At 37.3% G+C, this 22,298-nt stretch overlaps 1 protein-coding gene across 2 annotated transcripts in view; it reads right to left on the reverse strand.

The window, feature by feature from the left end:
- Positions 1-22,298, reverse strand: part of RPS6KA3 (ribosomal protein S6 kinase A3) — a 42,126-nt gene continuing 19,828 nt past the window's right edge. The window contains exons 5-22 of one of the 2 annotated variants that reach the window (XM_081199438.1): positions 21,434-21,514; positions 19,591-19,670; positions 18,992-19,098; positions 18,806-18,843; positions 18,478-18,620; positions 15,530-15,600; positions 13,252-13,340; positions 13,089-13,153; positions 12,896-12,998; positions 12,171-12,295; positions 10,956-11,078; positions 10,487-10,576; positions 10,104-10,262; positions 9,499-9,660; positions 8,698-8,774; positions 7,884-8,001; positions 6,677-6,817; positions 1-5,905 (exon numbers count right to left, since the gene is read on the reverse strand). In XM_081199438.1, coding sequence (XP_081055564.1) covers positions 5,783-5,905; positions 6,677-6,817; positions 7,884-8,001; positions 8,698-8,774; positions 9,499-9,660; positions 10,104-10,262; positions 10,487-10,576; positions 10,956-11,078; positions 12,171-12,295; positions 12,896-12,998; positions 13,089-13,153; positions 13,252-13,340; positions 15,530-15,600; positions 18,478-18,620; positions 18,806-18,843; positions 18,992-19,098; positions 19,591-19,670; positions 21,434-21,514 — 1,895 coding nt within the window. In that variant the 3' untranslated portion in view covers positions 1-5,782. Of the gene's footprint in view, positions 5,906-6,676; positions 6,818-7,883; positions 8,002-8,697; positions 8,775-9,498; positions 9,661-10,103; positions 10,263-10,486; positions 10,577-10,955; positions 11,082-12,170; positions 12,296-12,895; positions 12,999-13,088; positions 13,154-13,251; positions 13,341-15,529; positions 15,601-18,477; positions 18,621-18,805; positions 18,844-18,991; positions 19,099-19,590; positions 19,671-21,433; positions 21,515-22,298 lie in introns of both variants that reach the window. The other variant, XM_081199437.1, reaches the window with a different exon arrangement.

Raw genomic sequence — 22,298 nt, forward strand, 5'->3', positions numbered from 1 at the left:
TATCTTTGAAAGTTTATTTGCTGTATAAATTCAATTTCTTTTGAAGACTACAAAACCTGCCCTTTGACAAGGATACAAGCAATTGTATCTCTCTTTCAAGGCTCATCTGTGGTTATATCTGGAACATTTCCGATTACACATATACAGTATTTTTTGAAAACATACATAGCTCTCAATAAAACCATCAGAAGTTATCAGTCCTTTAGTCTCCTTATCAGCACTTCAGTTCTATGATGCTAACAAAAGCATCCAACAGATGCTATTTTAATTTTCTACTCTAAAGGTACAATACAGTCAGGTCCTTTTGTTGTACCTTAGACTTGCATGCCATGCTGAAGAAGTCAATATAAAGAATGATTGTACATAACTGTAGAAAAATATTTTCTGATATTAAAAAAAAATCTCTTATGTAGATTCCCCCTCCCTTCACTAAAACTGTTAAAATAATTACATCCCTCATGAGTGCACTTTCCCTAGGTCAGAAGTATAAAGATAAAGCTAATCATATACATCACTTTCATGAGTTAAAAGCCATTCATTACTGCTTACCAAGGATTCACATGCCTCTGAACAAAAGCCTTCCTTTCCATTACCAGAAAAGCAATGCTTCAGTTCATCTACTACATTTACTACAACAAAACTACATACAATTATTTCCTTATGCCCTGATTCTGTATTTAAAAATCAATTTTAAATACTTTGCTTGCTTGGTCTTGACAGACAGCTAATCTAACAAGAATGATTGTAAGAAATCTCAGTTTTCTCCTGCTCGGATATTGAGAACATAACTACTAATTTATTTTGTTTTGCTGGACATCCAACTGCAGTTCTCAAACCCTTTCTTTCTTTCCATATCATACTTGTAGGGAAAAGAAAATACAGTAAAGAGTACTTTTGAGATGTCATAAAACCAGTACAGTGCGTATTTGAGGAAAATCCTGCGGTTTGACATCTTGTCACAGGGTGGCTTGTTGGGCCTTGGAAAGCTGCTTCATGTTACCAGAGCTATAAATTAAGCTGACAAATTATTGCCACCTCTCTATCGCGTAGCAATAAATTCAGAATATCCAGTTTATATATTGAGAGTAATGAAAATGTAAATTCCTTACATTCATATGAGTGTCTTAAGGGTCCTGACATTTTAAAGTGGTTTCAAAGGTGCCAATTCTGAATCTTAGTAGGCATATTTATTTCTCTTACCACAGTTATGAATACACAGGGAATATTAACTTTGTGGAAGGGAAAATGTGAGCAAGACCAGTGAAAGGGTTTTTCAGCACCATGTTCTAAACAACTGAGCTATGTAGATGATCATCACTGAAAGGATTAAAGGACTGAGTTGGGCTATTTTATTGTGAATTATTTTTTTCAAACTTACCCTCCAAAAATCTTGGGTAAGTCAACAGTCCTAAACACTCTAAATGAGTTTGCCTTTTGTCATCCATCACAGAATCTATTTTAAAGCAACTAGTTTGACAATTCAATCAAATTTAGTAAACGCATGATTTCTTGAATATTTGGGGGGCTTCAGTGATAACTGCATTGTTGATACCAATATTTTAAGCCACAGACAGAAAGCAAAAGCAGTAGACTGGTAGTTCCTCTCAGATATAAAAAATAACACGATTTTGCAGTTATATTTTACAGTAGTTGCAAATTTTATCCTTTGGTTTAAAATCTTTTAAGAAATCAGCCTACTAAGAAATAGCGCTAAAGGGAACAGGTTTGTGAGCACTAGAGGAACTGTAAAATTACTTGGTGTTAAATAGTTTCTAGCATATAACTGAGCTGGGGTGAGCATATCCATGTGTAAAATAAGGCCAACCAAATCAATGGTTTCTTAAATTTAAATATGTTTCCGTTAGTTGAGGGACCTCTCTAAAGAAAATGAAAATGAGCCTCCCTGATCACTGCCTGAAGTATTCAGAAAAAGCCAAAATTGAAGCAGTACAACTTATCTTCTGAATCATGTGCACCTATACATCTTTTTTTGCAGAATCCTGATTCTCCTGTGAGTATGAGACAGTCATTGCAACACTGAAACCATTTTCCATTCCCATATTAATGCATTACTACACAGCAAAGAAAAGCTGGATGTAGACAGTAAAAAAATTCTGGATTTGGATATAGATGTGTCTTGTTTGAAACAAGCCAACGTTATTGCTGTAGAGTGTTGTCCAGAAAGCTAACTTGTTATAAAGCGGAGTTTAGGTAGAGGAAGGAGTGCTTGTATAAGAAAAAGTGTGTAACTAGGGACTAACTAATTGCTGCCCCTACACAAGGCGCGAGGATTGTGATCCGGCAGGTGGCATCCGCTAATAGAGGAAGAGGGGAGGTATATTTTCTGGACTCCCCATCCTGACTATGGCCCTCAGTGCCCCTGAAAATTAGTTCTGGAGAGGAGGAGGACCGGGGAATCAACAAATAATCCCCATTGTTCTTCCTTCATTAGTGGAAAAGTTCTGCTGTAGCAGCAATGCTAGGATGAACAACTGAATTTTACTCTAGGGAGACATAGTAACAAACACTAGCCTAAAGTAGTTCACATTTTTCTAGGGTCAGGTGAGTTTTCACTCAAGAGTAACATTTTCAGATTTACAGTGCAATTCTGTTGCATATTTACTCAGAAATAAATCCTATTGTGTTGATCAGGGCTTACTTTCTAGTAAGTGGGGTTGCAGCCTGAGTGGCCCTGGATGAGAAGCTGGATGTTGCAAAGCCCAAGCGAACAATGCAAAACTGGATATACTTGAATCCAACTGTGCAAAGTTATTTTGTAAACATAACATTAAGGGAATGATTTAAATTAAGACGCGCCTCTTTCTCAAGAGCAAAGCTACCAAAGCAGAATGATGACTTATGAATAGATCTAACGCAAATGCAAAAAGACAAGCATCTTTAAAGCATCTGATAAAAAAACCCTCAATGACAAAGCAATCCCTGAAAGAGGTCTTCCTTTGCACGAGACTAAAATAGTTTCCTACAGGTTCGTGAAATGTGTTAACTAATTTGAGATCACAGGTAGAAAGCCCAAGTTACTGCAGTTCAGTTTCCCAAGGCAACTGTTCGTTAATGCCAAGGAGAACAATATTGATATCTCTTACGTTGCTATTGATTTATTTTAAAATGATTTGCCAAAATACTGGATTTTAGCCAATAGCTGCAAGCATTTTTAGCATCCTTATCAAATTTAAGATATGATAGCGATCTTACAACTTACGCTAGCCCATCTATGACAAGATTGAATAAGCTTGACCATGGAAATGATATGTTTCCTTCCTTTGGGTTGATTTATTTGTGGGAAACAGGGAGTATTTTTTAAAAAATGCTGAGTTTTTTTAGCTTGTCTCTTCACAAGTCCAGAGACACAAATGGAATGTCTGATTAAACAGTTATGAATTGCGTCGTAAGTGCTTCAGAGGTATTATTGTGCTAATCAACTAGTAGTTGAGGACTACTCTAGTTAAGAATGAAATACACGAAGGACCACAGAGCTAAAATAGCAGCCTATTGAAAATATCTGATTAAAAATAGAGTAAAAGAAGCATAAGATGCTTGGGTCCGGTATTGCCTTTCCACTTAAAAAGGGGTCTGAGAAACAGCAGAGGCTTACACAGGAGGACAGGGAGATTTCTGCCAATTCCCCCTGCAGCCCCCCAGCACCAATTCCTATGCTGATACTCTGAATCCACAATATCAGATCAATACTTCAGAGACAATATTCAGGAAACCCAACTAGAAAAGGTAGCTGGCTCATTCTTTGCACAGAACACTCCAAATCACATGAATGAAGAACAAGGGATGTTGACTGCCCAGATATTTTAGTTCTACCACATCTATATGAAATGTCATTGAGTAACAATTGTCTCTTTAACTATGGGATTGAGGACAGAGGGGATAAGAAATTTTGGATTTGTTGCTGCAAGGAAGATTGCTGGCAACTTGTCTAATTATTAAAAAGATTTCCAAACATAACAGAAGAAAACTGGATTTCAAAATACAACAAATAAAGAGATAGTAAATTAAAGGCCTCTGGGTGGCTAGATTAGCAGCTTCTAAGCACAGGCTTGATTTGCAGACTAGTCTGATGTGGAAGGAAAGAAAAAGCATGCTTTCGAAATACTATTTATAAATAAAAAATAAAATAACCTGAAACAACAAAACCAAAGGAACTGCATGAGTTTGTAAGGCAAGGCATGATGCAAAGAACTAGAAGTTACTACAAGAGGAAGACTAAGAATACTATATGGGGCTGAGTGACCTTAGAAAAGGTAAGCATTTGTAAGACCCAAGGAAACTACTACTCGCTGCCTATCTTGCTGCTATTTTGTTTAACACACTGAATTAGGACTAAATTGTTTTCAAAACTCAGAAACACTGCTATTAAATAAAAAAAAATCTTTGGCAGAACTCTGGGATGATCCGTCAAAATTATGCTGTACTTCAACATATCAAACTTTTTAGTAAATACAACTTCAATATTTCCCAGAAAACAAGTACTCCAAGACAATTCAAACAAGCTGGGAACACAGACCTTTCCCCACTTTCTTATTAAAATAATAAAAACAAAAGTCCAGGCCACACTGTGGTCTTCAGGCTTAGTCATTAGTTATGTGTGGTTAGGATTGTAGCCTTAGCTGGCCAGCTGATTGACTAGCAATGACCAAAAGTCCAATGCTAATAGCAGAGCCACTAGGAAAGGCTGAAGACACTGGGCACATCCCCATTCAACTCAAATGCCATTCTGCTTTGGATTGCAAGCTGAAAATAGCCTAAGTTCAGCCAACCTCCTAACTGCAATTTCCTGACTTTTTTTCCTTTTGCTGGCATGCTCATTAATAGATAATGCACTGCTTTAGCTTTAAATGTTCCATTTCCCACCCTATTTCAGTTTAGCTCTGTGAAAGAGTTATCCCTACTCTTGAAGCAGCAAAGTTTTGGGTTTTAGATGACCAATTACAACTAAACACAACAAAACTGGTTAAACTATTTTGCCATGGTGTCCAATGTCCACAAAAAGGACATGCACACTGGAGATACACAGTTGCTTTTTCATGTCAGTACAGATTCAATTCCACATGTCTGATGGTGAGAAACCTAATGTGCCATTAAATCCGTCAACAGCTCTGGATTCCCATGACTTCTAACCATATGTCTGTGGAGAGACATACACAAAACACATTCACAGAATTACATTCAATAGCTGTTTAACAGTCAAGCTGCTTTAGAGATGTTAACCATATTGATTAACCATTTAATCAAACGTAATTGTCAAATTCAATTAGTCTAAATAGAAGGCATGTAAAAGGAAACAGTACAGAAATGTACTGCTTATGAAAAGTTTACAAAAACATATAAAATGCTGGATGGCACAAATAATACAGTGCTAATATAAACATACTGTTTAAGCTAAGTGCTTAACATAATCTGTCCATCCATACATGTAACGAAGAATATTTTAAAGGGAGTAAAAATATTCCCTATAAAAATAATGCTATATGGGGAGAGAGTGCTTCATTCAGTGTATTTAATGTGACGGGTGTATGGAATTCTACTATCTCCATGAATAGTTCATTTCCCATTGATTCCACTTTATATTCCATCTGAAGGGCAATATTTTGCCACTGATAGTTTAAAGCAAGAACAGATGAAAGCAGGAGCAGCAGCATAATAGGTACCAGCTGGAACAGTGTGCTTGCAGGTATCTTGGATATGTGCTACCTGTTGCCATGATTTGTGCTATCATCGTATTATGGTACCACATTTTTCAACTAAGGTCACTTCACAGGGCAGTTGAGGTAATTTTTTTGACTCCTCTTCGCTGAGCAAGGGTAGAACGGCCCACTGGCTCTAAAACTGGCGACTGATTGCGGTTCAATGCTGAGTATGTAGCAGCCATGGCACCCTAAAAATAAAAAGGTTGAAAAAATAATTGTAATGTGATTCAAAATCAATAAAAGTGATTAGGGGCTATTTTTAGTTTAAACAAGCAGCACATTATAATGTGCAAGTTGACCCACTCTTCACAAATCCAACCTTTTTTTAACACTGAAGCGTCGTTTGCACAGCTCTAGATTTATTTTGTGTCATTTTGGTTCACATTGCCCACAGTGTCTGGGGATATAGTGACTTGAGTTTTCTTTCCCCCGCTACCAATTCCTTTTCCTTTGTGTCTTTTAGATCATAAGCCTAGGGAGAAGGACTCTCTAATCCACTCCATGTTCCGTATTCTATTGTGCATTTTTACATTTTGATCCTGCAGGCCAGAGCTGGTGACAAATAGAATAATACAAACTAGGTACATTTTTACATTGTTACTGAATCCACAGACATCTATAACTGAATTGTGATTTAAGCTATAGAGAAGGGAGTCCCTGTTTAACAGTGTAACGGTTTGTTTCCCCAGTGATGGAAGTACTATTACAGAATTTCAGCAAATCAGTGCTGCAACTGATATGTAGCTTCAGAAAATCTAGCAGGCACAAACAACAAAACGGAAGTAGAAACTGCAGTTTAATGGGGCGAGGGGTAGGAATAGTAATGGGGCACTCTATGGAATGGAAGTGCAGCCAGTGACAGGGTACTTGGGAAAATGGAAGGATATGCAGGCAGATTGCAAATTTAAAGGGGGGGGGGAGAGATGAAAAAACACAGTTATACAAATGCGTGTTTTTACCTTCACAAGATGTGGAGCATCTTGCCTGTTTAGCTGGAACTGAGGCAACTGGTCACAGTGGACAATCCACGGATGTCTCAAGACCTGGGCAGCAGTCAACCTCTGATGAGGGTCAACATGAAGCATTTTTGAAACCAAGTCCTATTAATAATATAACAGAACTAATTAGGCATGTGTTTTAAGGCTTAAAATATGCAACAATTCTAAGATTTTGAATCTCACAAAACTACATACACTCAGATAAAAATGTTTCAGATTATTCATTTCTCATATTTCCAAATATATTTTCAAATGCTATAGGGATAAAGGTCTGTTATCAAGAAAGAGGAGCAGGAATACAGAGAGACTTCTTAAAAACATCTGGAGGATATTAATTTAAATAAATCACCATTCAGCAACATACTAGAGTTCCAATGGTGGTTTGTTTGTTTAAGTTGTCCATCACATTTTAAAGACATAGTCTGCAACTTCAATCACTGGAAGGAAATGCATATTCATTTATAATTTATAAGATTGTAAGATTAGTGACATGCCCCCCAAATATCCTAAGCATGGTCTGTAACTGAGTGGGTGGCAGGGCTGAGAGCATCTTCTGTTTTCAGCAAGCTTTGTCCCTTTTTGCTTAGCTCCTCCTCTCCCCCACCTTCTGCATCTGCAGATAAGGCATCAGTCTACTGCCTCAAATCTTTACCCTGATTGCAAGTACCTCCATCCTCATTAAGTTCTATTCAGCTGAAGACAATTCCTGTGAAAAGCCCACATTTTCTGAATCTTGGAAAAGTGCTTCCCCTGTTCTTGCAGCTGTGTACTTCCAAGTGTGTGCATTTACTTCCAAATAAGTGACTTAAAGGGAGGAAACAAATTGTGTCTTCTGACCTCAGTCTCATGTACCATCACATATCATTCCAGAGGAATGCTAGACTCTCAACAGTGGCTTTCAAGGGGTTGCAGGAGTCAAGAAAGTGCTGTTTCAGGAGCAGAGTTCTGCTGATCTCTCTCTAGATCTAATGCAAGGGATGCCCATTTGCCTCATTTCTTTTATCATGGACTTAATTTTACTTAAATGCTCAACTTTGATTATCTACAGTGATGTAGTCTTATAATCACCTAGTTGGTTAAACAATAAATTGTTGACTATTTCAGATGTCGCCATGAAACGTTATACAAAAACACATCTAACATACAACGGATAGAACATATATGCTACCTTTGCTGTATCTGAAACAGAATTCCAGTATCCACCACTGAGAGAGAACTTTCCACTGCCTATTCGTGCCAAAATTTCTTCTGGAGTATCATCAGGACCATTTGCAAATGGAGTGTAGCTAAAAATAATAATAACAATCACAAAGATTTTGAGTTCCTTGTTAACTTCCAGCCACTACAAGTTGCAACGACACTAAAATAGTAATGCATATTCATATTATGGGGAAATTCATGTTAGGAAGTAGCTTGACATCTTTACTGAATTCAGCAGACTTAGGAAAGTCAGCAGAGGGGCTTTTCGGTAGTGGCACCCACCCTGTGGAACGCCCTCCCATCATCATATGTCAAGGGGATAAGTAACTATACAACCTTTAGAATACATCTGAAGGCAGCCCTGTAACGTTTAATGTTCTATTATGTTTTTGTATACACTGGAAGCCACCGAGAGTGACTGGAGCAACCCAGTCAGATGAACAGGGCAGAAATAAAAAAGTTACTAATTTTATATAGAAAATACTGAAACCTATTCAGTATTGCTATTAGCCCTGCAGCTTCATCTCTCATCACCACTATCTGCCTCATGAATGAATGACTGGGAAGAAGGAACAAGAAGGAACAGCAGAACAACGGGGCAAGGGGACATGAGCAGATCTCAAGGTAACGGAGTAGGACAGAGTATATACACAGGCAATACCTTGTGGACACAAGAGAATATCAACTTAGTTTTGAAATTCTGAGATGAAAAGCTACAAGAACCTCTAATCCACTTTTACAAATTAATGTAACAATTTCCAATTTAGAACCTACAAACATACCCAGTCAGCATTGTATAAAGCAGAACACCAAGGCTCCATATGTCACATGCAGCATCATAGCCTTGCCTTTTTAAAACCTATGGAAAGCAATGTTTTCATTAGTTTCTGAAGGAAAAGCCAATTCCTTTGGTTATGAAAAATGGGTGGAATCCAATGCAGCACAAGCAGGCATCCACTCATCAACAGTTTTTCTTCTACCCCTCTTCTTTCCCCACAGTCTCCTGCACACATCCAACATCTACTCCAGAGGGTGGGTGACCCTCCAGAGCAGATTTATTATTACCTAAAATGTGCAAGTATTGAAGGAGTGAGCATCTTCTATTATATATTTAAGAAAAAATGTGTGAGTTATTTAAAAAGTCACTCCACTGAAGCAAGCACACAGGGTGAAGACAATTCCACTGTACGGCCACCACAGGACTGTTTCAAAAAGAAATATGAAACAGGAAAATTCTGTTCAAGTAAAATAAGAACCCTCAAAAGACTACATGAGTATAGAAGTACACTGAAAGGGGGAGGAACTGTATTGTTTCTGCTTAATAACTATGAGGTAAACAAAGCATTAAATCATTTGTGCACCACTTGATGTATCAACAGTCTCAAAACTCTTAAAAAGAGGGGGCAGGAATGCCTTATGTTCTACCTCTAACTCTGAAAAGCACTGTGGCTTGCCCAGCCCAATATATGGGGCCAAAACGGAAGCCCAGGACACATGTAACTTTACCCAAGTTAAGGAATCAGAAGCAGGTCATAAGACTGCACACTCTCACCTCCACACCAAAGAACTATACTGATAGTTACCTCAGGAGCAACAAAATTTGCTGTGTAACAAGGAGTCATTAGAAGGCCATTTTCTGCTCTCAGCTGCTTTGCAAAGCCAAAGTCACAAATTCGAATAGATTCCGGATTGCCAGATTCATCAACATAAAGGATGTTGCTAGGTTTCAAGTCTCTGTGTACAACCTAAACCAACCAAACAAACATGGCTGTTGTTTCTATTAAAAGCATGGAATTCTTATTTTGTATGTCCTTCCACATTTAAAAAGAATATAATGTATCCAATATCAACATCCCTTTACTGCAAAATAAATTAATTGAGCATAGTCTATCATTTTGGGTCATATCTATATATTCATGAGCATTCATTCTTACAAGTTAATTATCCATAAGGTACTTGTATGCTTGCCCTTATTCACCATATCTACTGAAAAGTTATGAACTGGCTCTTGGGTTTCTATTTACACAAACTAACAAACTATTGCAAACTAGTTTGTTAATGCTTACAGATCAGATGGGAGAATTTAAAATAAAATGAAAGCTTGAAGAGCTGTAACAGTGGAATAACTTATCTACTGTATTAACTAGGTAGTGCATTTTAAATATATCCCTCAAGAATGCAGACTTACTCCTTGTGCATGAAGATATTCAACAGTTTTTGTTATTGTCAGTAGAACAGCACTGGCTTCTCTTTCTGAAAAAAATTTTTGCCTAAGGATTTTGTCCAACAGCTCTCCTCCTTTCATAAGTTCTGTTACCAGGTACACACATTTCCCATCGTCGTACACCTGAAAAGTGTAACACATTATTTAAGTGCTCAATTGTGCACTGAGTTGTATTCAACATTAGTCATACTCCGAGTACACCCACTGAAATCGAAAGGCATAACAGTCTTCATTGCACTAACCCAGCAGTGCATTTGCAGACTCCTAATGAAAGATTAAATACTGTACATGTCAAAAGCATCATATTTATGCCTGAATTGCAATAAAGCTGCTAATCATCTACTTACATCTTTGAGAGTAATAATATTTGGATGCTGTCCGTATCGTAGTAGGATTTCTATTTCCTCTGTGGGATCTCTTTTACTCTTGTCTATTATCTAAAAGAGCAAACATATTTGAACCAATAACTATATTATTAACACAGTTTTCCCAATGTCAATATTGTTTCATACCTACAACCACTGTTTTAAGTCTCTCAGAGGATTTGAAACAGCATTTTTGTGTGAAGAGCCACCCTTCTTCAAACCAGTTTTCCTTCTAAGCTCATAACACTTTCATTAATTGGGTGTTTGCAGATTTCTGCTTTTCCAGTTCCTCAATTTCCTTTAGCTGCCGAAGCCACCTCACTACAAGCCTATAACAGTCTCCCTTCATCTTAACCTATAGCCCTCAAAATGCTTCTCAGCCTCCGTTACCCAATTACCTCAGTGCACTGAGAATGTGCTAACATTATGGATGCTTGAAACAATTAATTACCTTTACTGCATATTCCATATTTGTTGCTTTATGTATACATCTCTTGCACACCGAATAGGAGCCAACTCCTATATCTTGTTTGACTTCATATCCATCAGTAAACTGAATGCTGTTCCTGTGTAACTGCTACCAAAATAACATAATCAATTAATGCATTCTTTACAAATATCCAATTTAGATCTTTATATTTTAGAACAAATCTTTATCAGTAATGAATTGTTTGTACAACTAATAATATTGAACTTTTAAAAGGAAGCATTTTCCACTCTGATTTTCACATCTTCTCCAACCTAAATAATATGTTCAAACACACTGAATAGTGTGGAAAGACACAAACGGCTGGTTTTCATATTACCCCTTGGTTCAGCATATAGTTCATTTGCTCCTTCCTTTACATGTGTGGGGCAAGAAGCAAGGAAGCTGCAATCAAAACTAGGAACTATGCTTAATCGCTTCCAAACAAGCTGGAATATAGAAGCTAACTTTAAACCATTGCTACATAGTCTGGCTTCTATGGAAGCCATTAAACAGTTTTCCACTGTAGCCTCTGCACACAACACTAATTCATGGTTTTAGGCAACCTTCACAAACCTGGTCCCCTCCATTTGTTTTGAACTACAGTATCTAGAGGACACCAGCTTGCCAAAGGCTTGTTTAAGGTTATGTGCCCCAAAGCATTATTGACTGATAATTTTTATTTTCTGAATAAAATGTCTCAAATTGGACATAACGAAAAGGCGAATAAAATGTTTAATAACACATGCAAAGTAGAACTGGTCTGTTATGAGCACATAAGTAGTGAAAGCTATTCAAATTAAACTGATAGAGCCAAAAACAAGGACAGAATATGAGAGAGAAAAAGCAGTCTACTTGTTTACTTTGCATGTGGAAATAACTTCAAGACACTAAGTAGCTTGAGCTCTTGAGATACAGCAAGCTACAGATAACAAAAACAAAAAGAGATTAATGTCACAGAAATATTTCCATGGCCTTCTGCACAGCAAGGACTTTTTTCCTCATGCAAACCAGTAATATAATCAGCTTGAGGAAGAAATGCATCCACTTCCAAATATCATTTTCTTCATGTGGAAATACTTGATTATCTATCCTTTGGGCACAGCTTGTGCATACATATTGTGCAAGCAATATCTGATCTCCTTGCAGGCCCATAAATACCAGCCAATGCGAATAGTTAACTTCATAATGACCATTCACCTGAACAATCGAGTGCCCAACAGATGTCTGCATTGCTTGACTTTCATCATCGGTTGCAATAGCTACAAAACTGAAGCCCCGAAAAAGTTGGTGAGCATTAGCACTAGGTGGAATACCAGGTGAATCTGGGAAAAAAATATTTCATTTTATTTAAGATATTCCTCTTCTAGAAATATTTCACAAAAATGCCTAAGGCAGTTTGCACAAAAAGCTGCATTTCAAATTATGATCAGAACAAAACAACAATATGACAGGCAACAAAGATCAGAATATTTAAAAAAGCGGCGTACCATTTTAGTCAGTTGTCAGGTCAAAGACATGATGGAACAACCCAGTCATCATATCGTGCTGGAAGGTAACAGCAAGGGATAGGCCTCTCTATCTAAAAACTGAGTCCCAGGAATGGTAACTGAAAAGGCCATCTTCCCTATCCCAACCAAATGCAACATCGATTTTGGTAGAACATGAAGGACACAAGATCTTGGCAAGAAAGACCTGCTGCATACTCAAGTCAGATTAAAAGGACACCTATGTGTCAGGTAACACAAAACCAAGGGAGTAACACAAAATTGAGGTTGTTTGCCTGTTTCTCATGTATAGCAACTGTGTGACTGATTTATTTCATTTGTATACCCTAGACTCATAAAAGTTAAAAATGATGCATGTGATTAAGATTAAAACTGTAACTTTCCCAAACCACCTGAGAAAACAGTATATATATCTACCTTTTGGAGTTTTTGCTGTAAATTCGGGATCAAAATAAAATGTGTCTTCAGGTCTACCAGTTGCTGGTTTAAATGGTGGATTAATTTCTCTTCTGTACAATTTCTAAGACAAATACATTTAACACGTTAGAAAGCTGTAACACAATTAACATGAAATCTTGTAAGTGTGTTTTACTCCATTGTGTGTACTTACATTCCAGTCTATTGTGGAGAAAAATGGATGCCTCTTAATTTCCTCAACTCCATCAGGACCTGCACCTATCCGAGGTCAGCAATGAACATAACAGCAGATATATTAGGGATTTGTTTAGCTTAATGTTGAAGTATGTAGTAGATAACTTAATTAAATTCTTTACCTAATCTGTTTGCAGGGTTTCTCTTGAAAAGCATTCGGAGAAGACTCTGAGCTTCTGGACTTAAAAACTGAGGCATTCCAAGTTTGGCTCTGTACAATAAAAACACATTAACCGTATACAAAGTTTATAGTGGAAATGCCACGTTCATTTGTTTTAAACTCAACACTTGGTGAACAGCAAATGCTGCACAAGCAGGCTTCCCCTTCTGCAATGGCGCATCCCCCTTTCCTCCCCTCTCCCTGAAGCCTTCCCTCTGCCTCCAAATGCTGCCCCAGAGGGTTGGAGGATCCTCAAAAGTACACCAGGTGAAAAGAGGAGGTTGGCCAAAGGGGAAAGGAAACAAGGGGAAGTCTGTTGCACAACTGGGTGGAAACTACTAGCTGTCATTCCTGCCTGAAAATAAAGTAGGTGAAAACACACAAAAAGGCCCAAATGTTGCTTCCACACAAAAATTCCTATTCCAACTGTGCGATCCTGGAACTTCAGAAACTAAATATAATGGAAAATTATGGAAAGGAAACACAAATATTGTATTTCATTGCCATCTATGGTCTCTCTTAATTTAATTTTTCACATGCATTGGTAGGGTTGTGTATATCCAGCAGCCTAAAAATCTCTCTTTTTTTTTAGCATGATAGCAATGCCAGTAAAGCCAAAGGAGGAATTAGTAAGAGAACAGAACGCCTAAGATCAGTCCTCAGTCCTCATGCTTCTGCTAACTTTCACATGTACTTTCCACTCTTCATTTCAGTAACTGGAATTCATAAACAGAAAAGGAACACTATGAGTGAACACTATGAACTACAGCAATGCTTTAATAGGCCACACTCAATGTAAAAGGTACTATGATGGAATACATTCTTGTTTAATCCGTTGATCCTGTTCCCTGAAACCAGTGAGGTAAACTGCCTGGATCACTGCAAACCAACTGGGAAAGGCTAACTGGTTCTTCTGTAACTAAATGAGAATCATTTCCTGGAACAGTTTCTGCAGGAATTCCATTGGTTTGCATCTAGCAAAGAGACACTGATTAATTTTAGCTCAACTAACTAGAAACACACAATGTCCTTGGAATGTTATGATTAACCACTTTGCGTTACAGCAGATTCTTCTGAAAATATTTGATTCATAACCGGTTACTGTTGAGCAAAACACAACCCTGCTCCAACCAGAAACTTTCTAGATTATACAGCTGCATGAATGAGAGCCTTCTTGTTTCTTTTTTGACAGTTATATACAAAAACATGCCTTGATAATTTAGGACAAAATAGACACAGAAAATCTGTCTTTGATTCAGGCTGATCATGGCTAAAGAAACCAAAGTTATAAACTGTGGAATAAAATGATAATATCAGTAGAGGGGGAACAGACAGACTAAATATGAAATACAATCACAAGTTTATAAATTATAAAAAACAGACCCCTTATGGAGAATTAAGTCTAGCGCCATGCAAAAGTACTGGATGGTATTCAACCACATTTTACTCACTGTAGACCCATAGAAATTAACAAACATGACTAATTTAGGCCCACTAATTTCATTGAGTCTACTCTGAGTAAAACAAAGCTGAATACTATCCTCTGCCTTTACCACAGGAGTGGTAGCTAAGACATAGTGACCAAGAAAGTATGAGAGTGTATATACATAGCAAAGACCAAAAGACATTCAAGTTGCTTCAGAAGTATAACAATAGTAGTCAGATATAGATCTATTATATGACCAAGTCTGCTAGGCTATAGGTATATTCCACAGTATCAAATTTTGTATCCAGATTGAAAAATAAAAAATGCATTAAGTATACCAGAGGTATACTGTAGCTGGATAATAATCTACAATGCAAGCCTTAATTTCATCCACTTGTCAGGAGTGTTAGAATTAAATCAGTATGCAAGGATAAGGATAGGTTTCAGAAACAGGAGAGGCACCGGAAGGACAAATGGTTTATAACAGTAGTAACGAAAAGGGAACATTAAGACATTTTTCCACTAGAATTTTCAGGATGGTGAAAATAATAACAGATCAAGGAGAATATAATTTGGTAACTTTTAAAGGAGATAATGGGACTGCAAATACATTATTATGTATTAGAGAAGTATTGGACTAAGTGTCCGTACAGCTTTTGATAGGAAGGACAGTAGAGTGGAAAAGGACATTAGCAGGATGCATTATGGAGTCAGGATATAAAATGAGGGAATAGTAGAATTTAGAGATTGCAGCATGGAGGGCATCCCCAGTAGAATACCTGATGAGATATACGTATAATAAGAGTGTACTCACTTGAGAATCAGTGTCATGGTTTCTTTTCTGTCTTTCCCTTGGAAAGGTAGAGTACCAGTGAGCATTTCAAACTGTATAAAGTAAAACTTCCATCAATCATATTAAAAGATCAGGTAATTTCTTTTCAACATCACATTTGATTGTTGTAACCCACCCTGGGACCTTAGGGTGAAAGGTGGGAAATAAATAATAACAGCAACAACCACCTTCCTCTCTTTGACAAAACTAGTAGAACCTTGTTTATAAAACAAATTGTGCATACCAACCAATAACTCTGCATAATAATGTTCTGCAGCATAACTTTTTACATTTTCAGGAGTTTAACACATCTACCTTTGATGCAGTCAGTCCATGTTAACCTAATTCAGATGCTAGTATCTAGTTGTACATTTCTACATCTAATGTGCGTTTGAAGCTAAAAATAAAAAGGCTGCTATTTTGAATAAAGCACACTTTTCATTTTGTCTACTTGTAAGAAAATATTGCTGTTGTCTTAAACCTGAGCAAACGCAAACTTTGTATGTGATTTATGAAAAAAGATCCACTCTCTTGATAGCTCAGTTGGTAGAACATGAGACTCTTAATCTCCAGGTTGTGCGTTTGAGCCCCACGTTGAGCAAAATATTACTGCACTACAGGAAGTTGGGCTAAATGACCCTCATGGTCCCTTCCAACTCTACAATTCTCCAGTATAAAAAATGTGCTAGTGTTAACACCCACAGAGTTAAGTGTACATCAGTAGGTTATAACAAGTCTTTTATTCTGTAAGGGTCAATAAAAAGGCTGCTTACTACTCTATATTTCTTCTAATCATTAGGTGTATCTTACCTTGTTTTGGGTTGGGTTCTAAGTTTCTCAGAACCGATCTATTTAATCTAACTGAGAGCAAGACTCAGGAACTTATGCTTCCTTTTAGTAGCCTTGCCTCCCATGCCACTTAACTAGGGTTAAGTAGCATGTTAGAACTAATATTAACTATGGTGTTCCTTAACCCAGAGTCTAAAATTGTGGCCCTTAAAACTGCATCAAAGTTAACTTTCAAATAAGAGTACAGAACATTTCTGTCAAACAAATTTATCTGTAATGTAATTAAGGAAGTATTATTGAATTGCATCCAACTAAGAAACAATGTAAAAGTCAGGGACAACAGTGTACAGCGGGTCCGCAACTTCAAATCACTTTACTTATGAAATCGCAACCTTACACGGGTAGGGTGGGGCAATAAATTGGAAAATGGAGAGCGGGGAAAACCTGCCGTTCCCCAATCTTCATTTATTTCCGCTACCCACCCACCTGTGCAAAGTGTTTTTTAAGCCCTCCACCTCACTTATTGGGCTCTCGGAAGGTGGTGGGAGGGCTCCAGGAGCATTCCTTTGGCTCTCCCATGAGCTTCCCAGAGCCTGGTAAGCAACCCCTCACAGGGGCTGGTTCTGAGGGTTCCTGACTTTGTGCAGTTTTGAATTTGCCTTTCCATGTAGACCCCCAGAACCGAACCCTCATGTAAGTGGTAGGCCCACTGTATTGCAAAATATCATTTCAGTTTGCTATCACATATATGTATAGGGCAAAATTCACCTAACAAACCTGCCCAAGGCTTCTGTTGCACAAGAGGGCTTTCCCCTCCCCCTCTGTGGCCCCACCTCCTGAAATTGGCTTGGGAAGGGCCGTTGGGAGAACCTCCAGAACAGCATGTGGGGAGAAGGGAAATTGTTCCATCTAGAAACTGATATGTTTGAAAGGAAGGATCATTCAACACAGCATGGTGTTGAATTCCACCCTTAAAAACAAAACCAAGTTGCTTAAAATACTGTACAAAAAATAAAACCTGCCCTCTGATTTTTTCAACTGGCTGATCTGCAAAGATTCCACTTAAGGAATGTATTTGTCCCTATGGAACCAGGTAGAAAGAATCTGTGGGTCACTTTTTTGAACTGCAAGTTGTACAAGATGCCCAGGGAGGACAGATCCTTTTTTTAGTTACTGTAGGTGGATGACTTGCTGCAATTCTGATCTATTACTGTTTAAATGGCAAGTCTCAGGAAAAGTTAGTGATAAGATAGCTGAGTACTTTCAATCCTCAGTAATATTAAAACTTACAATAAAGTAAGAAGTATTTTTTGGTGAATCTATCTGTTATTCTTACTATGCAATTGTATCAACTTCTATAGGATCTACTTCTTGCATCAACCTTTTATAACTGGAAAAAAAATATGAAAGCTATTCTTTTGTAAATAATGTGTTGCATTTTAAACAATCTCAGTTTTGCTTTAAAACATTTGATAGGAAGCTTAAATTAAAATCATTTTGTAATATGTTGTGGTTTTTAAGATTTATATTATTTATAGTTTTGTCTGACCAGGGATTACTTCTCTTTGTTGTCTTGATTGCATTCAACTATAGATACTGGCAGAAATAATCCATCATAGTTTTATGGTATTTATTCCCCTATGAAATACTGTAACCAAAATATTGTAGAACTCAGTGATGGCTTTGGAAATTTCAGACAAGAGTGACAGAAGCAGCTTGAGCTACTTGTCCTGGTTTTTAATTTTTTGTGTTTGATGAAAAAAGGTTGTGGATAAGGAGCTGCACATCTTTTTCAGAATGAAATACCGTATTTTCCCATCTATAAGATGCCCCCATGTATAAGACACCCCCTATTTTGGGGGACTCAGATTTAAGAAAATTGGGGGAAATGGCCCAGTGGATAAGACACCCCCTAATTTTTGACATTATTTTTTAGGGGGGGAAACTAGTCTTATACATGGAAAAATACAGTAATACTACCACTGAAAGCATGAAGTTCTTCTCTTTCCTACTATTTTCTGGTCTAGAAACTGCTACCTCTGAATTATTTACATTTAAAATGAAATTTACCCCCAAGTAAATGAGCCAAGGATCGGGGATCAAGAGACTCTACCACCACTTTCAGTTCATCAGAAACCTACCATTAACACTCCAAAAGACCACCAGTCTGCACTCTGTGTATGCCCCCGCCGATTAACCACTTCCGGAGCCATATATTCTACTGTTCCACAGAAGGAATACGCTTTTTTCTCGTGATCAATAGACTCCTTGCTTAAACCAAAATCTGGAGAAAGAAAGCACAATGAATTTAGTAATCTTATGAGAATATGCAAAGTTTTGAAAACAGGTTCTTTATACTTTGAATGTGTTTCACCAGCATAATTTCATTTCCCCTCTCTAGTGCTGTTTATCACACTAAAAGAAAACCATCTACAAATTATTTATGTAGCAGAAGTTTGATTTACTTACCTGTCAATTTAATATGTCCTTCTTCATCAAGTAATATGCTATAAAAAAAGATAAAGCTTGTTTGAAACATGGTTATGTTGATTTTCTTTACAACAAATAATGACTGTCAGAGAGCATACTGGGAGGATTAAAAATCTAGAGAGAGAATATGGTATTTCTACCATATGCAAAATAAAAGGTTCTTACTTTTCTGGTTTTAGATCTCTGTATATTATTCCAAGACTATGCAGATGATCTAAAGCAAGTGCTAATTCAGCCAGGTAGAATTTGACGTCCTCTTCTGTGAACATCACCTAGAAGAGAAATGCATAATACTTGTCTAAAGTTAATACAGAGCAAACAGTTTCTATGATTAGAAAAGACTGGAGAGTTTTCCCCCCAGTTTAAACTTAAATTGAAAACTAAAAATTATATAAGTGTTTATATTTGTGTATATAAACATGTTTATAAAAGTCAGCTGCACTGTCAAGTAAGAGCATATTAATGCAACAGACTTTGAATTCTGATGGGTGCATTTCTATATCAGCTGTCTAAGGATAATTCAGCAGTATACTTGTGACATCTCTATTCCCCCACTCCCCACCCTCCAAAATGTTTAAGATTTAAGTGTGGAAAGCAAAGGGGAAGAAAGAAGAGACAGAAGAGAAGTAACTTAGATTCACTGGTATAATTAATTAAGAAATCATGGCAAATATTTCCCTGAACATTTGAGCACATTCCATAAAATAAACACAACCTCTATTAATAGAATTCAGAATTGTGACAACAATATATGAAACATTTACCTCTTTGGATAAGCGTGTAAACAAGTCTCCTCCTCTGAGAAAGTCTAAAATAAGGTATAGTTTCCCTTCTGTTTGAAAAGCTGAGGGGGAAATCAACATTATTTTAATAAAAGCATTATGTTCTTGGGTATGTAGGTACTTATTGACTATTACTATTATTACAAAGATATTGTTTTATCATGCTGGATCATTAAAAAGTTTGTTCAAGAAAGTATTAAAATGCAATGCTGCACCCTAGCTATTACTATGTTCTATGATTTTTCAAACAACATTAAAATGAGCATCTTTGCTTATTATACATTATGGACAGAGCCACAGAAAGGTTTTAGATCTAGCTGTGGTATCTCTTGATGAAAGAAGAAGGGATGCAAATTTTTCCAGTTCTCTCTATTGCCCACAACTGACATGCCTCCATCCACACTGATCTGGAGGAGTCCCCAACTTTCTGAAGCTGACACTGGTGGGGGGGTGGCACTGGCCGCTGCAGGGGCACAAGGAAATCAGCAAGAAATACCTCCCTCCATCTTCCATTAGGGGACACCCTCCACTGGATTAAAAGCTCTTCCACGAGCACAAAGTTATCAGCTGTATTCTACTCTATGCAGTGTGTATCATATTTGTAGCATACAGATCAAAACTAGCACGCAAAGCAATTTTTATCTTGGCCACAGCAACGTTAAGATTCATATGTATTTTATGCATTCAAAAAAGTTTTTAGAAGTTATGAGATATTTGATGCTTTAATGCAAAACTGCCCTGTGTTTTGTATGTACTATGCAAGTGATAGGTATTGAAGAAAATAGACACTGTGCACATTTTGTATGTGGAAGTGTAAGGATTCTGTCAAGTTGCTTTTGAGGTTATTTTTTTTAGGAGAAAATTACTTCTTCTGCTCACCCCACCCCTATGATCTCACATTGCCAAAGCACATGTTATCCAGACTTCTGAAACTTTAAACTGCTGGACAGTGCCAAAATTATTATAGATCTGGCCACTTGTAACTTACATTCAGCAACAAGAAAGTTCCAGATCACTCACTGGAGAACAGCATCAAAGCTTCCACCACTTCCACCTCAATATTGAATATTTTTCTTTAACAGAAAAAGTAAAGAGTGGATTGCTTCTTAAAATTTAAAATTTAATTGCCTCAGAGATATGCAAAATGCAAAGCATCCCTTTAAAAACAGGACTGGGTAAATCTCAGGTAAATAAAACCTAAGTATGTTCTGTTCTGGCCAATGCTTAAAAAGAAAGTATAGCTGACATATTCTATAAGAGAGTATTTCTTTTTCTTATATTAGTTAACTAAATAGGTGAGAAAACTGCCAAAACAGTACTGAAATCAGTAAATTGTTCAAATGCTGAAAATGAACCCTTAGGGAGGTAAATTAATTTAAACTAACAACATCATCGTATATTTTTATGAGGCCTTTCCATAGTTATGCCACATTCAAGGTGGCTTACAACATGAAAATATTTACATAATTAAAAATATATTAAAATTTAACAATAGGGAAGTTAAAGGAATGTCAAAAATTACATTTGTTCAGAAACTGATCTTTACTGATGATTAAGCTTCAAAATGTAACATTTGTCTTTTTGTGATTTTCTGCAATGAATAGTATGGATGAAATCTCCTATACAATTAACTGCTTTAACAAATGCCAGTTATGCAAACTGACTTGTACAGGGGTACAGGATGGTAGGTTGGGTTTCAACAGAACTGGCTATATTTTATTTGAAGGTATCAGGATTTTATAAATGGCAAATACGTATGAAATATCATAGTTACCAGTAACTAGCAATATTTGCTTTAGCAATTTAGGATGCTTATTAAACTTACCGTAATGCAACTTGACAATAAAGGGATGATTAACCTCTACTAAAATGTCACGCTCCATTTTTGTCCGAACACGATCGCGAACTATAAGAGATGTTGACCAACATTTAGTGCAAATGAATACTACCCACTTAATTATGTATATGGACTATTGTTTTTCAGTTTTATATCCATTATATGTGGACGCAATGTCAAAGTTTTCAAGAACCATTTTCACTGTAAAAAATGTAATGAAAAATAAAGTTTTAAGAGCGCAATGTTATGGATCAAAAAGTGGCTTGTGCCAATGGAAAGGCACATCCTGCTGGAGCCCCCATGCCCAGTTCCAGGTGGTCCCTCAACCTTTATGAGCGGATTGTGGGGCACAGAGGGGTGTAGTATGGGGGTGCCAGGAAGGCCCCATTGTGTTAGCAGAGTTATACTCTCACCTCTCTAGAACCAAATTTATAAATACAATTTTGGGATCTGAGTAGGAAAAACATTGGGCTTGCCTATGCTCATACCCCCCTGCTGCATAAACCCTGGCTTACCTAAGTCAACAATCATACCAAAGTACCACGGGGTTGAATATATACTGTATTTTTTGCTCTATAAGACGCACCAGACCATAAGACGCACCTTGTTTTTGGAAGAGGAAAACAGGGGGGGGGGGGAATATTCTGAATCCCAGAAGCCAGGACCGCAAGCGGGATTGCTGCGCAGTGATCCTGCTTGCTGTCCTGGCTTATGGGATAGCCGCATGCAGGCTCTCCCAGGCAGGGGTTGAAGGCTCCCTTGGGCAGCCCTTCTCCCTCCTGCATTCGCTCCATAAGACGCACACACATTTCCCCTTACTTTTTAGGAGGGGAAAAGTGTGTCTTATAGAGCA

Source organism: Podarcis bocagei (assembly GCF_964188305.1).
Source record: "Podarcis bocagei genome assembly, chromosome: 6".
NCBI classification, from domain to species: Eukaryota; Metazoa; Chordata; class Lepidosauria; order Squamata; family Lacertidae; genus Podarcis; species Podarcis bocagei.